This window comes from Berghia stephanieae, chromosome 4 (genome assembly GCF_034508935.2).
Source record: "Berghia stephanieae isolate SIO BIC M18660-M18661 chromosome 4, UCSD_Bste_1.3, whole genome shotgun sequence".
NCBI lineage: Eukaryota > Metazoa > Mollusca > Gastropoda > Nudibranchia > Aeolidiidae > Berghia > Berghia stephanieae.
In genome coordinates, this window is record NC_088363.1 from 6,305,119 (window position 1) to 6,317,452 (window position 12,334).

Consider the following 12,334-nt stretch of genomic DNA (forward strand, 5'->3'; position numbering starts at 1 on the left):
CGTATATCAAAAACATAGGTGGGAATTATTCAATAAACGTCATATGACATTTTGTTTTTTTGGCAGTTCGAAAATGTAGTTTACTATAATAACAAATATAATTCAAACAAATATTTATAAATATTAAAAACTGCATGCTATTTGTGTGTAGTGAGTGAGCGTGTTTACGACACAGACAATATTAGATCTATGATCAATCTGTTTAAAAATAGATTATAATAACACGATACTGTATCACATCAAGAAATGAACTGGGGTTAACAACAAGTGGAAAATCATTTCACCTTTGACCCCAATCTGATAGCTTATCACAAATGATCACCAAAGTGCAAAAATTACAAACTATAAATCGTTATTCACAGTTAAACTTTGAGAATATTTCTTTTCGACTGCATTATCTCAGAGCTGCCAACCCCATCTGATGAGAATGTGTAGAATGGGACCTCAAAATGGGGGAGATTTCATAAAAATGGGTACAATCCTGTTTTGTTTTTGTTTTAAAGCGTTTTACGGCGCTTGCAACACATTTAGGTTATATCAGTGCCAGCAAAAAGGAAGAAAATAGGATAGTAAAAAAATCTAGAATTACAATTAAAGCACCCAAGAAAAAGTAAGACAAAGGGGACCTGAGAACAAATAGGGATCAGATGTAGATTTCAAGAGCATACCACCAATGTACTTAGTTTGAAATCACCTACAAGTCTCATCCAGACAGAAGCACAAAATCCAATAAAGAGGAACACACTCAAATGCTTACATCATACATTAAAAATAAAAATAATAATACATAACAGAGAGATGATTTACAAGAAAAAAAATATCATCTCCCAAAACAATAACTATGCATTTGACTGTTTCCCTCCCAGCTAGGATTCCGGCCAGGGCCAGGACAAAACCAAGTAATCTCATTCCGAGACAAAGACAGAAAGCATGTTGGAAAACAGATATAAGGGGATAGAAGATACAGTATGTACCTCCCTGCCTGCTATGGGAGGTCAGGATCCCCACCCAGGGTACAATCCTGAAATCGACGGAAACTAACCATTGTGAATGTATAATGTACAATTCATATCACAAACTACTAAATTCTTCTTTAGTGTCAACAAATAGGATATAAGCGTGGTCCTCATTAACAAAAACAATACTAGATATTGTTGCTGTTGTGCAATTGTTATTATTATTATTATTATTATTATTATTATTATTATTATTATTATTATTATTATTATTATTATTATTATTATTATTATTTTTATTATTATTATTATTTAATAAGGATCCAGCAAGCAGCGATACGAGCATCCAGGCTATTACAACTAAAGAAAACTGAAGTGACTCCGTACACTGAAAATGGGTACAATCTTGGGGGAAATGCGTACAATTCCGAATTTTTTTGCAATAAGTTGGCAGCTCTGTTTTCTTATTGACGACCGTTATTAAACCTTGTAAATTCAGTAAAGAAAAAGATAAATAAATAAAAGCCTTTTTCATAATCTTACGAAAACTTGAAGAATAGAAAATCTTATACGATCAGATTATAAATTTAATAGAAGAAACAACATTTAAAATATTGATCAAAGTTAAAATTTTCATGAAAAATTACACCAAATAAAACAACAGCAACCAAAAATGAATAATACATTTTTAAATTGTTAAAAACCATTTTTTTGAAAAATAAAAAAACAAAATAAAATATCCCTCAACAAATGAATACAAATAAAAACCAAAGTGAAATGAAAAATGTCAAAAAAAACACATGGATAAGCCTAAAGTCTTTCCGACAGTACCAAATTCTCTTCACTAAAGTTCAACAAATCTCAGCCATTTTATCATTTATTTCTATATCATTGTTTATACAAATGTCTACTAAGATAAAAAAATACCAAATCTTGTCATGCTTCGTGTACCAATGAAAATGAATGTTACCAGGTTGGTATTCACATGGCTTATTTAGGTTGGTTATTTGAACTGTGTGTGTGTGTGTGTGTGTGTGTGTTTGTGTGTGTGTGTGTTTGTGTGTGTGTGTGTTTGTGTGTGTGTGTGTGAGTGTGTTTGTGTGTGTGTGTGTGTGTTTGTGTGTGTGTGTGTGTGTGTGTGAGTGTGTGTGAGAGTGTGTGTGTGTGTGTGTGTGTGTGTGACACCATTTTCCAACAGCATTGTTCTGAGGTCCAAATTGTCATCTCTTCAATTTATGACAAGAAGGAGGCAAAGTAGTCAAAATATGACATTTGTCAAAAGTTATATCGTGTGCTGTCTGGTGACTTTAAGTTACAAAGCTAAAACAAAAATTGAAATCAATAAATATTTCAATTTATTTTGTCCGAACAGTAAAAATAGCTTGAGTATAAATCTTGTACAGTGCAATAATAAAAATCATCAAAATAAATGTATAAAAAATATAAACGAGTAAAGGAGAGAAAAAAATATAAATGAGTAAAGGAGAGAGAGCAAAGAAAAAGATAAGCAAAGTTTATAATACATTAAATACGAACAACTTCAGAATCATATTGTGCTAAAATTTGATGTTCGTAAGAAAAAAAATGTACAAAATCAAAAATTTCTGGCAAATGAAAAAGAATGAATGAAAAAAAATAAAATAATTAAAACAAAAATAATAAATTAGAAAACTAAAAAAAAAAAACAAAAGAATATATATAACAAAATTAAAACAAAAATTAAAACAATTTTTCTTTTTTAAACACTCCAAAAAACAAAGAGCTTCATCAATACTATCAACTATATTGGGTGTAATTTGATAATTTATGACGTTTGTCACATGGTAGATGGTCATCAATCAGAAAACAACAACAACAACGAGAAGATACTTTGTTAAACTGGTTGAAATAATAAATAGCTTTCAATTCGAAACAAGGAAAAAAAAACTTTGAAAATAAAAGTAATTTTTATAATTAAAAAAAAAAAGAAGACAAATCACGTCAGCACACGCTATCAGATTTTATTATAAATAAAAGGAAATTTATTCCATATCAAAATAAACGACTGTCCAAATGAGTTTTATCTCAGATGTTGATGCGTTTAAGTAGATGAAAAATAAGTAAAGACACGACAGAAGTCGTTCAGACACTCGGTGTGTCGACTGTTACAACATAATATGTAACCAAACCTACCTACAACTACAACAAATTGGTAGAATTATGAAATCGAAATTTTGGCTCCAAATTCAGAACTTTATGAGCATTTCTAAGTCACTAAAACTTATTGAAAATGAAAATTGATGCCAAACCATAAACTGCAAAGGATTTTGAAGTGTTATGTAATCCTTGTTAAGGTAAATTGTTGGATTTTTTAAAGTGAACGATAGTGACTATGGTTTTTATTTCCTAAAAATTACGAAATTTAAAAACTTTTCAAGTTGGCAGGGTCTGTTTGTAACCCACCGTCTCAAAGTGGTTTTAATGTCGGGGTGAACGAGGTGGAGAAAATTCAATCTATGGCCAAAGCTGTGACCCTATGGGGGGGAACAGATAGCTCAGTTGGTAGAGCACTCACTTCTAAAGGACCTAAACGCATGAAGAAAAAATACATCCCAAAGAAATCAATTTGTTTTCTCTTGGGATCGAACCATAGACCTGTGTGTTTTTCCTTTTGCTTTAATTCCAGCTCACCACGACAGAACAATAAGTTTGACAAGATGAATTACGTATTGAACAACTCAATGGAACCGTAAAGAAAAGGCAATTATGCGACCACCTTATAGGAGTGGCTTGATATGTCTTTTGGTCACAGAAATATAAATTTTAAAAACAGATTACGTACAATGCCTTTCTAAAAATATGATGACTTTCTAATATACCGCCCATTATGCCTGTTGACACGTGGAGCAGCAAAAACAAAAACATGATGACAAAGAGAGGTAATAATTGCTGCATATTTCTGTAACCTAAAATAAATCTCTTCAGCATTCATAATTCATTTGGCAATGTGAATAAAATACAATAATAAAACTAGACAAAACTGACAGATTATTTGTCGATGCTGGTTCCAAAAAAAAAAAAAAAAAAAAAAAAATTATTTTTTTTTTCATACAAAGACAACGCTATTAATGGTCAGGTATTCATTTCATACCTGAGTACGGTGAGAGAATGTGAGTAGAGTCGAGCCTTTTCCAAGGACTCAACCATGCGCCAAGCGAGGCTCAAACCCAGGACCTTCCGATCCGAAAGCGAGTGTCGTATCACTGGACCACACAGTCGCACAATAAATCTCTTTAACTTTCATAATTCATTTGGCAATTTGAATAAAAAAAAATAATCATATTAGGCAGACCTGACAGATTCTTCGTCGATGCTGGTTCATAGATCCATCAAGTCAATCACAGATTTACCTTTTCTACAAATTGTCAAAAAATTAGGGAAAACCAAATCATAAAAATTTAAATTGATAATTGATAATCTGGGCAAGAATTATGTCAAGTTTGACATACAATGAAATCTATAAAACCTTAAAAACGATGACATTCATCAATGTTTCCAGAACATTCAACAGGAATGAAACCTAATGCTAAAATATATTTAAATCGATTACATATCTCTGCTATGAAAGTATATATTTATTTATTTGTTTGTTTGTTTGTTTTTTAAGGGTTTTACGGTGCATGCAACACATTTAGGTCATATCAGCGCCAGTAAAAAGGAAGAAAATGGGATAGTAAAAAGTTGTAGAATTACAATTAAAGCACCCAAGAAAAGGTAAGACAAAGGGGAATTGGTTCAAATAGGAAACAGATGTAGATTCCAAGAGCACACTATCAAAGCACATAGTTTGAGATCACCTAAAAGTCTCATTCAGACACAAGCACAGGCCCCCACTAAGAGGAATACACTCAAATGTTAACAAATTATAAATAATACATAAACAAAACATAATACAGTACATAACAGAGAGATAATTTACAAGGAGAAAAATATCATCTCCCAAAACTAACTACACATTTGACTATTTCCCTCCCAGCAAGTGTATCCGGCCAGGGCCAGGACAAAACCAAGTAATCTTATTCCAAGACAAAGACAGAAAGCATGTTGGAAAACAGACATAGGGGGGATAGAAATAGAAGACACAGTATGTACCTCCCTGCCCACTATGGGAGGTCAGGAACCCCACCCAGTATATTTATTTAATTCGCTATCTTATCAAAATATATAATATTTGGTTTGTTGGCTTTAATAATATTTGTAACTAAAATATAAAAAATTGATTTATGTTCTTAAACATTAAAAAATAAGTAATCCAAAATAGTTTCCATTCACGTGGTGTAATAAATGGAGTTATCATAACACAGCACACTCCTACACCTACACGCGTCAAATCATTAATGTGTAAAACAATTGAAAACTACGATGTCGAATTACAGCACGCAAGTCTTTTTAAACGATGGGAATGACTTAGCGAGAGGAAGTGTCTTGAACTATTCTTCGTTGGAAGGGCAGGGGTGAGGCTGAAGGGGTAAAGGGAGGTGGGTGGGTGGGTGGGGAGGTGTCGTGAATCAATCATCGTTAGGCGGGAGGCCATCGGGGTTCAGGTATTGAGACAACTGGTCTTCGTTAGGCACAAAGGTGACTTTTTTGGCAGTTACTTCGTTGAGCCTGGATGTAGAAATAAAAATAATAAAAAAAAATAACAATAATAATAACAACAACAATAATAATAATAATAATAATAATAATAATAATAATAATAATAATAATAATAATAATAATGATAATAATAATAATAATAATAATAATAATAATAATAATAATAATAATAATAATAATAATAATAATAATAATAATAATAATAATAATTATTATTATTTTTTAATTTTTTTAGTTATTGACTGTGCTTATGTAACTTTAGTTCTTATTTCAATAGAAATTGATGGCTACCCTTTAGAAGACAAATAATCCCAAGATATCAGCCTGTCTTCACCTCCATTTTTTATTCTATTCTTCACTTTCCTTTGTATGGACTGCCACACACACTTCTTCATATTTTTTCTTACACCAGTGCCAGCTCCCTAAATTGTTACTTAAATATGAATGCATTTTCTATTGTGCGGCTATGTGGTCTAGTGGTATGACACTCGCTTTCGGATCGGAAGGTCCTGGGTTCGAGCCTCGCTCGGCGCATAGTTGAGTCCTTGGAAAAGACTCTTTACTCACATTCTCTCACCGTACTCAGGTGTAAAATGAGTACCTGGCCGTTATCAGCGTTGTCTTTGTCCGAAAAATTGTAATATCGCCTAACAGGCGGCATGTCCCGTCCTACGTGTAAAATGTTGCTGTTGACCAGGGACCCCTTGTAAAGCGCTTTGAGCACATTTAGTGGATATTGCGCTATATAAAAGCTCAATTTTTTTATTATTATTTTTTTTTTTTTTAAGCAAAAAATTCAAATTTTATATTTCAAATCATTTTTTCACTAAAAATTTACTTTTTCGCATCTTTATTTTATCTGCAGACCTGCCAAATACCACGAAAAATTAGTAGAATTACAGCTACAGGCTTGCATACTCACCATTGACTCAATAAATCTTGTTGAAAAGGAAATTTTAGTTTCTCAGAACCTATATCCAGGACTTTGGAGCATTTTCGTATATATGATGAGGGGAAATGATTTATGTGTAAAGCTGTCTGTTGTTACTTTTTTTATTTCCCTTGAAAACTACGAATTTTTGAAATTTCATGTAGGCAGCTCTGTGATCTTAAAAGGGATAACGTTTGAAATAGCACAAGTTCTATCCTTGTTTTCTCTAACGGCATTTAGTAATAAAACTTTTTAGAAAAAGATTTTTTTTAAATTGAGCTTTATATAGCCCAATATCCACTAAATGTGCTCAAAGCACTTTACAAGGGGTCCCTGGTCAACAGCAACATTTAACATGTAGGATGGAACATAACGCCTGTTAGGCGATATTACAATTTTTCGGACAAAGACAGTGTTGTTAACGGCCAGGTACTCCTTTTACACCTGAGTACGGTGAGAGAAAGTGGGTAAAGAGCCTTTTCCAAGAACTCAACTATGCTTTGTGTGAGGCTCGAACCCAGGAACCTTCCAATCCGAAAGCGAGTGTCATACCACTAGATCACGACATAGCCACACAAAACTAAAAAATTACAAAACTAAATATGACACCCACCAGGGTCTGATGATGGTCCAACAGCCTGAGAAAAACACGGGGGAATTAATGATGAGGCAGACGCCGAGTCGTTCCGGGTAGTATCGACCCAGCAATTGTATGAGATTCTTGGTGTACTGGTAGTCCATGTTGGTCATGGTGAATCCCTTCAGGTCAAACACCAGGCACAGATTGTCTACCACACTCTCGTCTATCCTCTGACACGATTGTTCCTGGGGAGGAATAGAATTTTTTTTCTATTTTTTTTTTTTCAGATGATTTACAGCCCTAAATTTGTAACTGTTTTTTTTTTTTTTTTTTTGTAACTGTTTTTATTAATAATGATAATAATAATAATAATAATAATAATAATAATAATAATATATAATAATAATAATAATAATAATAATAATAATAATAATAATAATAATACTTTATTGCATCCCAAAAAGGACATTTTTTGTACAGACGTGTTATAATTTACACAATAAGATAAAAATACAATGGAAATAGGATGTATATTATATAAAAGGAACAGCTCCATAACCAGAGCTGCACTTTATAATATGAATAATTTCAACACTGTAAAATAGTTTAAACTCTCACTATAAATTGAAAATTGAAAAGATTGCAAAACAAATAAATTAATAAATTAATATTTACATTTTTTGAAAGTAAAAATGCGAAATAATTATATAAAATGATTATTGCTTGTTGTTATAAAGCCTAATACTGGACGGCAGAAAAGATTTTCGGTGTCTCTCTGTTTTCGTTGAAAAGAGAAAGGGCGACCACTCCTTCCTGACATAATAACTGATGGACTTAGTGGATGATACTGGTCATTTAATATTTTAGTTATTTTATTTATACAAAATTTCTCGTATAAAAGATCTACATCGTCAACATCATTTATATAGCGTTTAATGGATTTTTAAATATTTGAATTTATTTTGTTCCTTTCCACTACTAAGCAATTGCCTCCCCAAGATGTTATACAAAATGTATATTTCATAACATCTGGAAAGGGTAAATATTTTTTTTTTAAACAACAAAATCTTGAGTATCTATATAGCTCAATATCCATTGAACTAGCTCAAAGAGATTTACATTAAAATAAATAATAAAATAAAAATGGGAAAATATTCATGGAATAAATTATTCATTTTCAAGATTCATAGGTGAAATATTCCTTCTGATTCTATCTTTGTTCTTGCAATTCACGCTTTAAAAATAATGATAGCAACTGTTATGCTGTATCATTATTATCATTACAGAGTTAATGCCCTTGGTAGATTTAGTACTGATTACATTTAGACAATTCTAAATATTGTCACAATTTATCACATTTTATGAATACATTATATTGCTATCATCAAATAACTAAACATGTGCTTGGCATCATATTACATAACGTTTAGTCTGTAAACATGTATATTTCTACATTGCTAGGTTAAACATCAATCGAAAACAGTGGTTGCCAGGCTTTGATACCAGTAAGAGGGGACACTGGGTAGCTGTGAATCGGCTTCTGTCTAGGAGCTGCCTAACGGCAAGTGCGCTTCATCGGTGGGGACTTTCCACCTGTCCAACATATACCCGCTGTGGGTAAGAACCTGAGGCGGCAGAGCATCTGGTCGAACGGTGTGTTGTGACGATGCTGCTGGGTGGATTCGCGATGGTGCACGAATGCTGACCGGACTTTGCTGATTGGGTGGATCGTCATAACAGTAGTGTGAGAACCATAAGAGGCTGCTGCTGCCTCAAACCGACCACTGACATGCTACAGCAGGACTGCTGCAAACATGAATCGGTGGGGGTCTGAGGGAGTCAGCCGACTGTCGTCCCCACTGTCAGGGAACGCCAGAGGAGACAGCAGACCACATAATCTTTCACTGCCCTGTGACGAGATTGGTGGGAGATTTCGAGGCTGTCCTCAACTGTGGTGACAAATTTAAAGACTTGCTGGAGACTTCCTGCGTGGAGATGTCGCCATACTCTACTACTACTATGTTAAACATTACTAAGCTTGTTATATATCCTTGATGAGTTTGTAACAAAATCATCCTATTGACTGGCCCCCCCAATGAGTCTCTCTTCTGACCTGCATTGTATTAGTCACCTGGAACAACTGCAAAAGACGCCTAACTTCTACGTCATGGCACAAGACCGAAGGGCTAGAGCTCAGGTGGTCGCTGGTTCGGATAAGTAAGTAAGTAAGACCTACATTGTATACACTAACTGAGGTGCATAACAGCTCTGTTTTCAAAGGGTTGTATATCATTAATTGGGTCAAATTGTTTTTTTTTGACACTGTCATATTCTCCTGGCTGAACACGCATTTTTCTGTCTGCGTTTCATCATTCTTTATCAATGACTAAATGTTTCATAACAAAAGTAAAATATACGACTTGATAGAGACATCTAGAGCAGACAGTTTTTTGGCTCTTCTGTAAATTTTTTTTTCTCCCAATATGGGACCCTTTAAAAAAACCCAAAAAAACTTGAGCTTTTATATAGCGCAATATCCACTAAACGCGCTCAAGCACTTTAAAAAGGGTCTCTGGCCAACTGAAACATTTAACAATTAGGATGGGACATGACGCCTGTTAGGCGATATTACAATTATTTTTCGGACAGAGACAATGCTGTTAACGGCCAAGTACTCATTTTATACCTGAGTATGGGGTGATAGAATGTGAGCAAAGAGCTTTCTCCGAGGACTCAACTATGCGCCGAGTGAGGCTCGAACCCAGGACCTTCCGATCCTAAAGCGAGTGTCATACCACTAGACCACATAGCCAGACCCTTTGTACTACGACGGTAGAGCAATGATGAATAGCAACCTATTTTTTTCTTTTTTAATTCCCACTTCAAATGGCAGACATTATTGAGGATAGCATTGTTTATAATGGGCAGAATTAGGCTTGAGTTGCACTAAACAAAACAAAATAAGACACTCAGCATTTAATTTTGAAATCCCCCACTCAAGAACAAACCATCATCTTTACTCTTTCTTCCCCTCCACCATCCGACTTTGGAACTCCCTACCAACCACCTGTAAACAAGCCCTTTCAACTGATGACTTCTAAAAACCACTCCCAGCTTCCCTCTAAAAACCCCTGTTACTGAAAAGACTGCCATACAATCCTCAGCCTGAAAGGAAGAAGAAGAAGAAGAAGAAGAAGAAAGAAGAAGAAGAAGAAGAAGAAGAAGAAGAAGAAGAAGAAGAAGAAGAAGAGAAGGAGGAGGAGGAGGAGGAGGAGGAAGAGGAGGAGGAGGAGGAGGAGGAGGAGGAGGAGGAGGAGAAGAAGAAGGAGAAGAAGAAGAAGTAAAATGAAATAAAACAACAAACTCACCAGCATATACACAGTAAACTTGATTGATCTGTCCATAGTTTTCTCATTTGCTATATGTTTTCTAGCAGCGACATACAAAATAGGCCTGTGTAAGAACAAATTTTTAAAAATTAAAATGTGCAACAAAAATCAAAGCCACTGAATTACAAATGAATATTTCTCTCTCTGGAACTTCGAAATTTCTCTAAGATGAATTTATCCACAAATCTCATTATAAAAACTCAAGTATTTATATAGAACAATATCCACTAAACGTGCTCGAAGCGCCTTACACTGGGTCCTTGACCAACAACAGCAACACTTAATATATAGGACAAGACATGATGCCTGTTAGGCGATGTTATATTTTTCCCAGACAGAGATGAAGGGACAGTTCACACTGGATGCGCTGTGTGTCCTTGATCAAGTCACCTCACCCTAGCTCAATTTTCAGCCCTGCACTGCGGCTAAATCCTGGCTTATTCCAGTCTTCCCTTTGAATAGACCCTAGAGAAAAATTTCCTCTATGGGATGAATACAGGGAATATTACTTATTTATTGTTATTTGCCTGGATAGTCATGTGTTCTAAAGACCAGTTCAAAGATATATCATTCTAACCATGTCTTTCAGTGCAGCTATGTGGTCTAGTGGTATGAAACTTTCTTTCGGATCAGAAGGTCCTGGATTCGAGCCTCGCGCTCGGCGCATAGTTGAGTCATTGGAAAAGGCTCTTTACTCACATTCTCTCACCGTGCTCAGGTGTAAAATGAGTACCTGGCCGTTAACAACGTTGTCTTTGTCCGAAAAATTGTAATATCGCCTAACAGGCGTCATGTCCCGTCCTACATGTTAAATGTTGCTGTTGACCAGGGACCCCTTGTAAAGCGCTTTGAGCACATTCAGTGGATATTGCGCTATATAAAGCTCAATTTTTAAATATTTTTTTTTCTTCTCAAAATCACCTACCTCTCTCACACGTACATGGGTAAAGTTGGACACACCCTCCATAGGTATAGCCCACGGCCACTTATGATGATTGTTGCACAACAGAGCTTTGTTGTAACCACCCAGTGTTGTCCTTCAACGCATTACAGCCCATGGAGTCATGAGTTTATGCTTTGCAGCCCTTTGGATAGGACGCTAGTCTATCACAAAGTACTTTCCACCATATCTAACAGACCCAGCTACCCAATCACTGCTGTGGGTGGACAGGGCGTCCAGAAAAAATCTGGACTTCACGCAGAATCGATCTCATGTGAAGCAAGTGCTCTACCAACTGAGCTATCAAGGCCCCTGCACATTATTGTAACACACGCTAACAGTTTTCATACCTTCCTTTGTTGTCTCGAATACGTAGCAAGTGTGCCTTCATGGTGCTCATTTCCTCTATAATGTCGGGATCGGTCGAGTCTATTTGGTCCACGCCGTATTCTTCCCTCCATTTGTTGTACTTGACCATGTGATGAAACGCGCTGTCCACAGAGATGAAAGCTCTAAGAAACCGTTTTATAGACGAATCTGTCAAGGTCTGCAGGGAAAAGGAGAATATGTGAAAAATGAAATTGTGCGGCTATGTGGTCTCGTGGTATGACACTCGCTTTCGGGTCGGATGGTCCTGGGTTCGAGCCTCGCTCGGCGCATAGTTGAGTCCTTGGAAAAGGCTCTTTACTCACATTCTCTCACTGTACTCAGGTGTAAAATGAGTACCTGGCCATTAACAGCGTTGTCTCTGTCCGAAAAGATTATAATATCGCCTAACAGGCGGCATGTCCCGCCCTACATGTTAAGTGTTGCTGTTGGCCAGGGACCCCTTGTAAAGCGCCTTGAGCACATTTAGTGGATATTGCGCTATATAAAAGCTCATTTATTATTATTATTATA

At 35.3% G+C, this 12,334-nt stretch overlaps 1 protein-coding gene across 1 annotated transcript in view; it reads right to left on the reverse strand.

Moving 5' to 3' along the window:
- Positions 1-2,684: 2,684 nt before the first annotated feature.
- The window catches only part of LOC144969951 (uncharacterized), a 20,326-nt gene continuing 10,676 nt past the window's right edge, over positions 2,685-12,334 (reverse strand). Inside the window, exons 4-7 of the mRNA XM_078909039.1 lie at positions 11,785-11,981; positions 10,474-10,558; positions 7,139-7,350; positions 2,685-5,603 (exon numbers count right to left, since the gene is read on the reverse strand). Coding sequence (XP_078765165.1) covers positions 5,504-5,603; positions 7,139-7,350; positions 10,474-10,558; positions 11,785-11,981 — 594 coding nt within the window. The 3' untranslated portion in view covers positions 2,685-5,503. The remainder of the gene's footprint in view (positions 5,604-7,138; positions 7,351-10,473; positions 10,559-11,784; positions 11,982-12,334) is intronic.